This window comes from Gymnoscopelus braueri (assembly GCF_963280865.1).
Source record: "Gymnoscopelus braueri genome assembly, chromosome: 8".
Lineage (NCBI taxonomy): Eukaryota > Metazoa > Chordata > Actinopteri > Myctophiformes > Myctophidae > Gymnoscopelus > Gymnoscopelus braueri.
In genome coordinates this window covers 56,729,141-56,742,773 of record NC_137609.1, presented here as the reverse complement: position 1 = coordinate 56,742,773, position 13,633 = coordinate 56,729,141, and the positions used below count along the sequence as shown (strand labels likewise).

Below are 13,633 nucleotides of genomic sequence, written 5' to 3'. Positions count from 1 at the left end.
TGAAACGTATGAACTTCTGTCCTTGACTAAGTCAACAATTCTGTCGTGCCAACAATGTACATTCCCATATATATATGTATATGTGTATGTATGTATATATATATATATATATATATATATATATTAGGCCTGACCTCGACTTAGTCGACTGGTTAGTCGCGGGGGGTCCGAGTCGACTGCGTGTCTCTTAGTCGAATCTAGTCAAAAAAAGTTTTTTAATTGTTTTTTGGCCAAGTGTACACCTGCAACCACACGTAACTTCCACTTTATTCTTCTTATTCCTCGTCTTTGTATTGGTATTGTTTGTGTTGGAGCACCTCAGTGCGGCTGCAGAGTTCATGTGCAACCTCTTCCAGAGAGAGATAGAGACACTACTTTACTTTACTTTACTTTATTTGTTTATTTAGACAGGACAGAGCATATTAATGAACTTCACATGGACGTAAATACACCGGATTTAGCAAAGATGCTAATTTTCATCCGCAGTCCTCACACAAAACATAAAATCAGAAAAACATAACATCAGAAAACAGACAAACGGTGAAATACATTTAAATAACATTACATAGCCTAAAAATAAACCTAAAATATGATCACAAATGGTTGCAGCTGAAACACTAGAAACTCTGCTGGAGACACAAAACAAACTGTGTAGACTTGGCCCTTTGAAATAAAATGTATTTTGTATTTTGTATATTTTTTTGCATTAGTTGACTGCCAGTCAACTATTGGCAATTAGTCGCCAATTAGATTCGACTAAACAAATCCTTAGTTGGGGACAGGCCTAATATATATATATATATATATATATATATATAGATAGATAGATAGATAGATAGATAGATAGATAGATAGATAGAGCAGCCATTCAGAATATGTGACAGAGGTTCAGTAAGTGGAGTGGTCAGGGTGCAGACAATGAGGAGGAAACGTGTTAGAGAACCACAGAGACAGATTGAGTCTAACCCTCTACCTGTCTAACCCTCTACCTGTCTCTACCCAGTCTAACCCTCTACCTGTCTAACCCTCTACCTGTCTCTACCCAGTCTAACCCTCTACCTGTCTAACCCTCTACCTGTCTCTACCCAGTCTAACCCTCTACCTGTCTAACCCTCTACCTGTCTCTACCCAGTCTAACCCTCTACCTGTCTAACCCTCTACCTGTCTCTACCCAGTCTAACCCTCTACCTGTCTCTACCCAGTCTAACCCTCTACCTGTCTAACCCTCTACCTGTCTCACCCTCTACCTGTCTCTACCCAGTCTAACCCTCTACCTGTCTGTCTCTCTCTAGGAGTTACGGTTAGAGGACTACGTGGCCGGTAGGAAAGGAGGCCCGTCTAACCCTCTTGGAGCAGCGGTAGGACAGACAGGTGGTCTGTTCGGGGCAGCAGCTCCTGCTGCTCCCGCTGCGGCCACCGGTCTGTTTGGAGCCTCTGCTGCCAACACTGGCTTCTCCTTCGGACAGCAGAAGAGCAGCTTTGGAACCAGTGAGTCTGTCTGTCTGTCTGTCTGTCTGTCTGTCTGTCTGTCTGTCTGGTAGAGATGGACCCATAGCATGTTTTCCTTCCTGAATCCAATAGAGAACAGAAGTCCTCACGTCACTGGTTCATCCCCTGGGTCGTAGAAGTCATCTGGCGGGCGTGTTCTAAACCTAACCCTAACCCTTTATATGTCTATGGACTAAACCCCTGGTCAGGGGCCGACTTACCGTTGGGCTAGGGTGGGCTGCAGCCCACGGGCCTCCAACTGGGGGGGCCTCCGATTTTTTTGGTTAAAAAATAAATATATATGCATGTGTCCCTCGAATGGGGGCCTCGACAATGACTCTAGCCCATGGGCCTCAACTCCTATAAATCCTAGCCTCGCGTGGCCTGACCATATCACACGACACTGGATATTAGTCTGGTCCCTATCAACCATAGATTTTTTTCCAAGGGGCGGTTACAAAAAGATCCAAACGGACTCTATTGGTTAGACCTAAACCAATCAGAGCAGTGCTTCCTTGTACAAACCAATCAGAGCAGTGCTTCCTTGTACAAACCAATCAGAGCAGTGCTTCCTTGTACGTCATTGCTCCAAATAAGGTGATAAGCCCGCCCACATTTGGATACAGGCCCCTGATTGGTCCCTCACGACTTCGGAGGGAGAGAAATGAAATCTCTATGGAGGGGGGCCAGACCTAAAGGCAGATTGGTCTGGAACCAGGCTATATAAATCCGGCACTGCCCCTGGTGACCGCCGGAACATATAGCCTCTTGCGGGTCATCCCGTTGTTATAAATACTGTAACTGCACATGAAGGGAATATCCAGAGCTTTAAAGAAGGGATTCATACATAGAACCATAGTTACATACGTAACTATGGTTTTAGTGTTCAGGTGGTTTGATAAATGTTGTGTTTTTTCAGGTGCAGGAGGTTTTGGTGCCACCGGGGGCAGTCTGTTTGGAGGTCAGACCCAGGGTCAGCCACAGACAGGAAGTCTGTTCAAGCCTTTTGGTCAAGCCACGGCCGCAGCGCCCACCGCTGGGTTCAGCTTCGGCAACACCAACACCATGGGCCAGGCTAACACCAGCAGTATGGTGAGACAGCTGTCTGTCTGTCTGTCTGTCTGCCTGTCTGTCTGTCTGCCTGTCTGTCTGTCTGTCTGTAACACCATGGGGCAGGCTAACACCAGCAGTATGGTGAGACAGCTGTCTGTCTGTCTGTCTGTCTGTCTGTCTGTCTGTAACACCATGGGGCAGGCTAACACCAGCAGTATGGTGAGACAGCTGTCTGTCTGTCTGTCTGTCTGTCTGTCTGTCTGTCTGTAACACCATGGGGCAGGCTAACACCAGCAGTATGGTGAGACAGCTGTCTGTCTGTCTGTCTGTCTGTCTGTCTGTCTGTCTGTAACACTCTGTCTGTCTGTCTGTCTGTCTGTCTGTCTGTCTGTCTGTCTGTCTGTCTGTAACACCATGGGGCAGGCTAACACCAGCAGTATGGTGAGACAGCTGTCTGTCTGTCTGTCTGTCTGTCTGTCTGTCTGTCTGTCTGTCTGTCTGTCTGTCTGTAACACTCTGTCTGTCTGTCTGTCTGTCTGTCTGTCACACTCTGTCTGTCTGTCTGTAACACTCTGTCTGTCTGTCTGTCTGTCACACTCTGTCTGTCTGTCTGTCTGTAACACCATGGGGCAGGCTAACACCAGCAGTATGGTGAGACAGCTGTCTGTCTGTCTGTCTGTCTGCCTGCCTGTCTGTCTGTCTGTCTGTAACACTCTGTCTGTCTGTCTGTAACACCATGGGGCAGGCTAACACCAGCAGTATGGTGAGACAGCTGTCTGTCTGTCTGTCTGTCTGTCTGTCTGTCTGCCTGCCTGTCTGTCTGTCTGTCTGTCTGTCTGTAACACCATAACACATACATGGGCCACACCCTCACCTTCACTAAATCCGCAGGTTAATATGGGAATACAGCTGTTACAATCCCAAACATGCAAACATGACCCTCTATATTATTAGCTTAATTACTTTTTTATGTCTAATGTATATTAGTATTTAAGTTCATAAAATTAACTTAAGTATAACTAAATGCATTTGAAGTAAAGGATTCCAATTCAAAAATACCCAAACATTTTCAATTCCAAAAGTAGCAGAAATAGCAATTTTTTGAACTTGTAGATCAGCTATTTTTGCTACTTTTGTGTGACATTCTAGAATGACGAAGTACGGCATTAATTTACGAAAAAAGCTAAAATATGGAGATGATAAATATATTGTCCCTCTCCATCATCAGAGTTACATCACCTCTCACATGAAAAAAAACTATTGTGAATAACATGCTTGTTTATTTAGCCCATGACAACGTTGTGTTACTGTAGACATTTAAAGCGACTATGTGTACTTAACACAATGTGTGCCATAAACAGTCAGGACCGTTTTTGGCCCAATTATTTTTTTATACGCGGGGCCCACGTGGGGCGCTCTAACGAAACTTTGGGATCATCCAAGGAGTCTCTGAGAAGGAGAGGCCGGATGTGGATCCATGTCAAACATCCTTCCGGTCGGCCTCTCCAATGTTAACTACTGTTAAGCTTAATATCTCCATTTATTTTTAACGTGGTGGAAGTGATACGTTTTCGATCGGCGATCACTCTGCAATGGAGGATCACTCTGCAATGGAGGATCACTCTGCAATGGAGGATCACTCTGCAATGGAGGATCGCGTTAGAAATATTATTGTTCCAGGCGTTAGTCGGGACCCTCCGCCATCTCGCACGCTGTGTGTGTATGTGTGTTATATAACACTGTGCTCTGTGTGTGTCCCATAGGGTTTGTTTGGTAACACAGTAGCAGCCTCTCAGGCGGGCTGTGTGTGTGTATGTGTGTTATATAACATGCTCTGTGTGTGTCCCATAGGGTTTGTTTGGTAACACAGTAGCAGCCTCTCAGGCGGGCTGTGTGTGTGTATGTGTGTTATATAACATGCTCTGTGTGTGTCCCATAGGGTTTGTTTGGTAACACAGTAGCAGCCTCTCAGGCGGGCTGTGTGTGTGTGTGTGTATGTGTGTTATATAACATGCTCTGTGTGTCCCATAGGGTTTGTTTGGTAACACAGTAGCAGCCTCTCAGGCGGGTGGGCTGTTTGGAGCCACGGCTCAGACCACCACCACAGGCTTCGGTACGGCCAGCAGTCTGTTCGGTCAGACCAACACCGGCTTTGGAGCCGCCGGCCCGCAGGTCTGTAGCCCCGCCTTAAGCTTCACGCTGCCTCCCTGGGGGCCATCTGGGGACCCCCATGAGTTCCAGGGGGTCCCTGCCTAAAATGTGTTTTTACAGCATCATTACATTACAGTCATTTATCAAAATGTGTTAAACCAGCTGAACCCTACAGGCAAATATTATTATTATTATGACACGGCCAGGATAGAGCCGTTAGGGTTCAAGTGATTAAAGTGACTCTGAGGACCCCCTGTCATCAACGTGTGTGTGTGTGTGTGTGTGTGTGTGTGTGTGTGTGCTGCAGCCCAGTCTGTTTGGGAACAAGGCGGGTGGTTTCGGGACGACCACCACCAGCGCCCCGTCCTTCGGAACGGGAACAGGACTGTTTGGAAACAAGCCGGCGTTGACCCTGGGGACCGGAGCCAACACCTCTACGTTTGGTATGTTTAATGATAGAGTTACACCTCTACGTTTGGTATGTTTAATGATAGAGTTACACCTCTACGTTTGGTATGTTTAATGATAGTTACACCTCTACGTTTGGTATGTTTAATGATAGAGTTACACCTCTACGTTTGGTATGTTTAATGATAGAGTTACACCTCTACGTTTGGTATGTTTAATGATAGAGTTACACCTCTATGTTTGGTATGTTTAATGATAGAGTTACACCTCTACGTTTGGTATGTTTAATGATAGAGTTACACCTCTATGTTTGGTATGTTTAATGATAGAGTTACACCTCTATGTTTGGTATGTTTAATGATAGAGTTACACCTCTATGTTTGGTATGTTTAATGATAGAGTTACACCTCTATGTTTGGTATGTTTAATGATAGAGTTACACCTCTATGTTTGGTATGTTTAATGATAGAGTTACACCTCTATGTTTGGTATGTTTAATGATAGAGTTACACCTCTACGTTTGGTATGTTTAATGATAGAGTTACACCTCTATGTTTGGTATGTTTAATGATAGAGTTACACCTCTATGTTTGGTATGTTTAATGATAGAGTTACACCTCTACGTTTGGTATGTTTAATGATAGAGTTACACCTCTACGTTTGGTATGTTTAATGATAGAGTTACACCTCTACGTTTGGTATGTTTAATGATAGAGTTACACCTCTACGTTTGGTATGTTTAATGATAGTTACACCTCTACGTTTGGTATGTTTAATGATGGAGCTAACACCATCCTCTAGGGGGCGGCAGTGGTTCAGTGGCTCAGGGGTAAAGCCACTACCCCGGATGGGAACCGCGAGTTTCCCAGTTGGATCCTAACCTAAAGTTTATTCTAATGCATTCTTAATCATATGGGGTTGACACTAACCTAAAGTTTATTCTAATGCATTCTTAATCATATGGGGTTGACACTAACCTAAAGTTTATTCTAATGCATTCTTAATCATATGGGGTTGACACTAACCTAAAGTTTATTCTAATGCATTCTTAATCATATGAGGTTGACACTAACCTAAAGTTTATTCTAATGCATTCTTAATCATATGGGGTTGACACTAACCTAAAGTTTATTCTAATGCATTCTTAATCATATGGGGTTGACACTAACCTAAAGTTTATTCTAATGCATTCTTAATCATATGGGGTTGACACTAACCTAAAGTTTATTCTAATGCATTCTTAATCATATGGGGTTGACACTAACCTAAAGTTTATTCTAATGCATTCTTAATCATATGGGGTTGACACTAACCTAAAGTTTATTCTAATGCATTCTTAATCATATGGGGTTGACACTAACCTAAAGTTTATTCTAATGCATTCTTAATCATATGGGGTTGACACTAACGGTTGCCCGACTGACCGTGGCAAGTAAATAAAACGTTTGTTCAAGTGGAGTTTGCTTTCATGTTGCTGGACGGGCAAGTGCATTCCGTCTTCATTAAATATTATAGGCTATATATGAAGAACAATACTACCTTTTTACAACCAGTAGTTGCACTCATTCTGGTTTTTCAAAGTGACCGTCCCCACTCGGCAGTTATCCATTTAATATGATTTGTTTCTACATTAAAGCGCAAATTGTACCTATCAGTGGGCATGACCTTTGGGTACGTAGAACTTGACCTGTACATGCCCGACGGGCAAGTGCCTTTGTCAGTCCCTGTTATATGACAGGAGAGAGAAGGATAAGATCATGTTTTACATGTTTAATTACCTGTTATATGTCAGGAGAGAGAAGGGTATGATCATGTTTTACATGTTTAATTACCTGTTATATGTCAGGAGAGAGAAGGGTATGATCATGTTTTACATGTTTAATTACCTGTTATATGGTAGGAGAGAGAAAAACATTATAAACATATGCCAGCATGGATGTCAGGCTTTATAGTGACATGGATTTACATACACATATTCACAGTGAAGACAGGACAGGGAAATAACATTTTCTATGTCAATGATTTAATATCTGAAGAATACTGGGCAACTGTATACTAAAGCTTAACACTGTGATGTCCCCCATCACAGTGTTCATCAAAAGTAAAACAAATAAAAATAATAAATCTACAAGCTCACTAAGCTGATGTTTCACTATTTTGGGGTATTTTTACTGTTGTTTGATGTTGTGAATAATGATGTGTGTAATATCTGTAGGTTTTGGACCCAATCCAGCAGGGGGCAGTCTGTTTGGAAACAAGCCTGCTGCTGGAGGACTGGGAACTGGACTGGGAGCTGGCTTTGGAACAGGTACACACACACACACACACACACACACACACACACACACACACACACACACACACACACACACACACACACAGGTTGGACAATTTCGCGATCGTTGTTTTTATCTGCTGAATTATTTTGGACGATATTTATCATTTTATTTAGCAAAATAAATGAATCCTAATGTTCTGCCTCCTATATAGTATATACTATATAGTGCCTCCTTCTAATAATGATTATAAGACTCTTGTTCTAATAATGATTATAAGGCTCTTGTTCTAATAATGATTATAAGGCTCTTGTTCTAATAATGATTATAAGACTCTTGTTCTAATAATGATTATAAGGCTCTTGTTCTAATAATGATTATAAGACTCTTGTTCTAATAATGATTATAAGGCTCTTGTTCTAATAATGATTATAAGGCTCTTGTTCTAATAATGATTATAAGGCTCTTGTTCTAATAATGATTATAAGACTCTTGTTCTAATAATGATTATAAGACTCTTGTTCTAATAATGATTATAAGACTCTTGTTCTAATAATGATTATAAGACTCTTGTTCTAATAATGATTATAAGGCTCTTGTTCTAATAATGATTATAAGACTCTTGTTCTAATAATGATTATAAGACTCTTGTTCTAATAATGATTATAAGACTCTTGTTCTAATAGTGATTATAAGGCTCTTGTTCTAATAATGATTATAAGACTCTTGTTCTAATAGTGATTATAAGGCTCTTGTTCTAATAATGATTATAAGACTCTTGTTCTAATAATGATTATAAGACTCTTGTTCTAATAATGATTATAAGGCTCTTGTTCTAATAATGATTATAAGACTCTTGTTCTAATAATGATTATAAGACTCTTGTTCTAATAATGATTATAAGACTCTTGTTCTAATAATGATTATAAGACTCTTGTTCTAATAATGATTATAAGACTCTTGTTCTAATAATGATTATAAGACTCTTGTTCTAATAATGATTATAAGACTCTTGTTCTAATAATGATTATAAGACTCTTGTTCTAATAATGATTATAAGACTCTTGTTCTAATAATGATTATAAGACTCTTGTTCTAATAATGATTATAAGACTCTTGTTCTAATAATGATTATAAGACTCTTGTTCTAATAATGATTATAAGGCTCTTGTTCTAATAATGATTATAAGACTCTTGTTCTAATAGTGATTATAAGACTCTTGTTCTAATAATGATTATAAGGCTCTTGTTCTAATAATGATTATAAGACTCTTGTTCTAATAATGATTATAAGACTCTTGTTCTAATAATGATTATAAGACTCTTGTTCTAATAATGATTATAAGACTCTTGTTCTAATAATGATTATAAGGCTCTTGTTCTAATAATGATTATAAGACTCTTGTTCTAATAATGATTATAAAACTCTTGTTCTAATAATGATTATAAGACTCTTGTTCTAATAATGATTATAAGGCTCTTGTTCTAATAATGATTATAAGGCTCTTGTTCTAATAATGATTATAAGACTCTTGTTCTAATAATGATTATAAGGCTCTTGTTCTAATAGTGATTATAAGACTCTTGTTCTAATAATGATTATAAGACTCTTGTTCTAATAATGATTATAAGACTCTTGTTCTAATAATGATTATAAAACTCTTGTTCTAATAATGATTATAAGACTCTTGTTCTAATAATGATTATAAGACTCTTGTTCTAATAATGATTATAAGACTCTTGTTCTAATAATGATTATAAGACTCTTGTTCTAATAATGATTATAAAACTCTTGTTCTAATAATGATTATAAAACTCTTGTTCTAATAATGATTATAAGACTCTTGTTCTAATAATGATTATAAGGCTCTTGTTCTAATAATGATTATAAAACTCTTGTTCTAATAATGATTATAAGACTCTTGTTCTAATAATGATTATAAGACTCTTGTTCTAATAATGATTATAAGGCTCTTGTTCTAATAATGATTATAAGACTCTTGTTCTAATAATGATTATAAAACTCTTGTTCTAATAGTGATTATAAGGCTCTGTTCTAATAATGATTATAAGACTCTTGTTCTAATAATGATTATAAAACTCTTGTTCTAATAATGATTATAAGGCTCTTGTTCTAATAATGATTATAAGGCTCTTGTTCTAATAATGATTATAAGACTCTTGTTCTAATAATGATTATAAAACTCTTGTTCTAATAATGATTATAAGGCTCTGTTCTAATAATGATTATAAGACTCTTGTTCTAATAGTGATTATAAGACTCTTGTTCTAATAATGATTATAAGGCTCTGTTCTAATAATGATTATAAAACTCTTGTTCTAATAGTGATTATAAGACTCTTGTTCTAATAATGATTATAAGGCTCTGTTCTAATAATGATTATAAGGCTCTTGTTCTAATAATGATTATAAGGCTCTTGTTGCTCGTATTTCCTACGAATGGAGCGGAGGAGAGCAGAGGAAAGAAGGAATAGCTTTTGCTTCCCTAGTTGTCTGTGTATCAGCTACTGTACGTTTGATGATAGCTGTATGTATACTTTTATATGTTAAAAACGAAAATTAAACGGTAACACTTTAGAATAACTATTCGTTATAAGTAGTTAATAGATCATTCATAAACTGTTAGTTAATGAGTTATTATTGACTTGTTAAGCATTTGTTAATAGTTAGTTAAGGATGAATAACAATGCCTTATAACTACTTAATAGATCATTTATAAACCATTAGTTAAGGAGTTATTAATATATTGTTAAATGTTTGTTAACAGCTAGTTAAGGAGTTGTAACCATGACTTATAGATAGTTAATAGATTAGTAACAAACTATTAGTTAATGAGTTATCAATGACTTGTTAAATATGTTTTAATAGTATGTTAAGGATTTATAAATATGTTTTATAGATAGCTAATAGATCACTCACAGAGTATTAGTTAACTGACTTATTAACTGTATGCTGATTATTTATAATGTCTTATAAATGCCTTATAACTGGTTCATAGATCATTTATAAACCAGTAGTTAATGAGTTACTAATGTCTTGTCAAATATTTGTTAACAGCTAGTTAAGGAGGTATAACTATCCCTTATAGATAATGTATATATTAATCACAAACTATTAGTTAATGACTCGTTAATAACTTGTTAAATATTTACTACATGTATGCTAATGATTTAAAACTATGCCTTATATATGTTTGAAGGAGTAAAACACTTACTAATGGCTAGTTAAGTATTTGTTAATAGTTAATATATGTTATTGGGTAGTTATTCTAAAGTTGCAACTATTCCTCATTTACTAACATGAGTTAAGTATTTGTTAATGGTTAATTTATGTTATTGGGTAGTTATTCTAAAGTTGCAACTACTCCTCGTTTACTAACATGAGTTAAGTATGTGTTAATGGTTAATTTATGTTATTGGGTAGTTATTCTAAAGTTGCAACTACTCCTCATTTACTAACATGAGTTAAGTATTTGTTAATGGTTAAAATATGTTATTGGGTAGTTATTCTAAAGTTGCCACTACTCCTCATTTACTAACTATTAACAAATACTTAACTTACCTTTTACAAATGATTTGATTCCCATCTACTAATACCAGAGACACGTTGTACAACAGCAAATGGGTGGTACAGAAATATGATGTGATACTGTGGACATATTTCACATTTTGGTACCTCAACCTTGCTCTATATTTTACAAAATAAATACCACAGATGAAATAATGAACAATGTATGTTTAATGAATAAAGAAAACAGTACAAAAATAACAAATGCATCCATCTAAAATAACAATAGCAAATAAAGAAATAGTCATATCAACAGTAATACAGTAAAATAGAAATAACCAAAAGGAATACCTTCATAATCCCATCATAATCCACCTTTACAGTCCAGATTAAATATAGCTTTAGCTTTATAGCAGGCCTTCTGCAGTAAGCAGTATGGCCACAGCAACACCATGTGCTAAGATTGTAGCTATGCTAATATTGTAGCTAACAGGCTAATAAGTGTTCCCAAATTATAAATCTTACTCTTTTTCATCAAACAAACAAAAACTAATTATTTACATTAACTAATAAACACAACAGTCCATACAGTTTTCATGGTTTTGCACTATATCACCTGAAATGCATAAAATAGAATACACAATGTGTACAGCACAATGGCCCCTTCTCTTGTGTCTTGTTCACAATAACTGAACAACATCCTGCTCCTTTCAAAATAAAAGGCAGTTCAGCTTCAGAACTCCATTGAGACACACTGCCATCTACTGACACAAAGTGGTATTGGTACTACACTACAGACAAGTATAGCTGCATGAACTGAACAGTTTTCCTTCATTCAGTAGAAATAGCAGATTAGAAATAACAGATCTACAAGCTCAAGTGTGAGCTCAAGAAAAACTCAAGAAAAATGCCACTCAAGGTGTTTACTGGGCCTTTTTAGAAGCAATAACCCTCAATTTGAAATTTGTGAGGTTGCAATTATTTTCTTCTGTTTCTCTTCATCCAGAAATATCAGATCAGGAATAGCAGATCTACAAGCTCACAAAATGTTGCAATGCGTCTTGCTGTGAGCTTGTAGATCTGTCATTTCTTATCTACCATTTTTGGCAATGTTCCACGTATGTTCCATGTATGTTCCATGTATGTTCCATGTATTTTTATTTTATTGTCGTATACAGTTCAGCAGTTCATGCAACTTACTACACTAGTCTGTAGTGTAGTATCAATACCACTTTGTGTCAGTAGATGGCAGTGTGTCTCAATGGAGTTCTGAAGCTGAACTGCCTTTTATTTTGAAAGGAGCAGGATGTTGTTCAGTTATTGTGGACAAGACACACCATTGTGCTGTATCTGATACATTGTGTATTCTATTTTATGCATTTCAGGTGATGTAGTGCAAAACCATTCAAACTGTATGAACTGTTGTGTTTATTAGTTAATATAAAGATTTTTTTTGTGTTTGTTTGATGAAAAAGAGTAAGATTTATAATTTGGGAACACTTATTAGCCTGTTAGCTACAATATTAGCATAGCTACAATTTTAGCACATGGTGTTGCTGTAGCCATACTGCTTACTGCAGAAGGCCTGCTATAAAGCTAAAGCTAATGTGTGTGCTGTATATCCACTGGTTAAAGCTATATGTAATCTGGACTGTAGAGGCGGATTATGATGGGATTATGAAGGTATCCCTTTTGGTCCCATTTCTAATTACTGTATTACTGTTGATATGACTATTTATTTATTTGCTATTGTTATTTTAGATGTATGCATTTGTTATTTTTGAACTGTTTTCTTTATTAATTAAACATACATTGTTCATTATTTCATCTGTGATATTTATTTTGTAAAATATAGAGCAAGGTTGAGGTACCAAAATGTGAAATATGTCCACAGTATCACATCAAATTTCTGTACCACCCATTTGCTGTTCTACAACGTGTCTCTGGTATTAGTAGATGGGAATCAAATCATTAACAATTGATTTGTAAAAGGTAAGTTAAGTATTTGTTAATAGTTAGTAAATGAGGAGTAGTGGCAACTTTAGAATAACTACCCAATAACATATCTTAACCATTAACAAATACTTAACTCATGTTAGTAAATGAGGAGTAGTTGCAACTTTAGAATAACTACCCAATAACATATATTAACTATTAACAAATACTTAACTAGCCATTAGTAAGTGTTTTACTAATAGCTTGTTCATAATCCTTTGAACATATATAAGGCATAGTTATTAATCATTAGCATACAGGTAGTAAATATTTAACAAGTTATTAACAAGTCATTAACTAATAGTTTGTGAGTAATATATAAATTATCTATAAGGGATAGTTATACCTCCTTAACTAACTGTTAACAAATATTTGACAAGATATTAGTACCTCATTAACTAATGGTTTATAAAGGATCTATTAACTAGTTATAAGGCATTCATAAGACATAGTTATAAATAATCAGCATACAGTTAATAAGTCAGTTAACTAATTCTCTGTGAGTGATCTATTAGCTATATATAAGGCATATTTATAAATCCTTAACATACTATTAAAACATATTTAACAAGTCATTGATAACTCATTAACTAATAGTTTGTTACTAATCTATTAACTATATATAAGTCATGGTTACAACTCCTTAACTAGCTGTTAACAAACAGTTAACAAGACATTAATAACTCCTTAACTAATGGTTTATAAATGATCTATTAAGTAGTTATAAGGCATTG

General features: G+C 36.5%; 1 protein-coding gene across 2 annotated transcripts in view; it reads left to right on the top strand.

Moving 5' to 3' along the window:
• The window catches only part of nup98 (nucleoporin 98 and 96 precursor), an 84,069-nt gene that overhangs the window by 21,478 nt on the left and 48,958 nt on the right, over positions 1 to 13,633 (top strand). For both annotated transcript variants that reach the window (XM_080434610.1, XM_080434609.1), the window contains 5 exons: positions 1,293 to 1,488; positions 2,408 to 2,580; positions 4,573 to 4,713; positions 5,000 to 5,135; positions 7,316 to 7,408. In XM_080434610.1, coding sequence (XP_080290736.1) covers positions 1,293 to 1,488; positions 2,408 to 2,580; positions 4,573 to 4,713; positions 5,000 to 5,135; positions 7,316 to 7,408 — 739 coding nt within the window. The remainder of the gene's footprint in view (positions 1 to 1,292; positions 1,489 to 2,407; positions 2,581 to 4,572; positions 4,714 to 4,999; positions 5,136 to 7,315; positions 7,409 to 13,633) is intronic.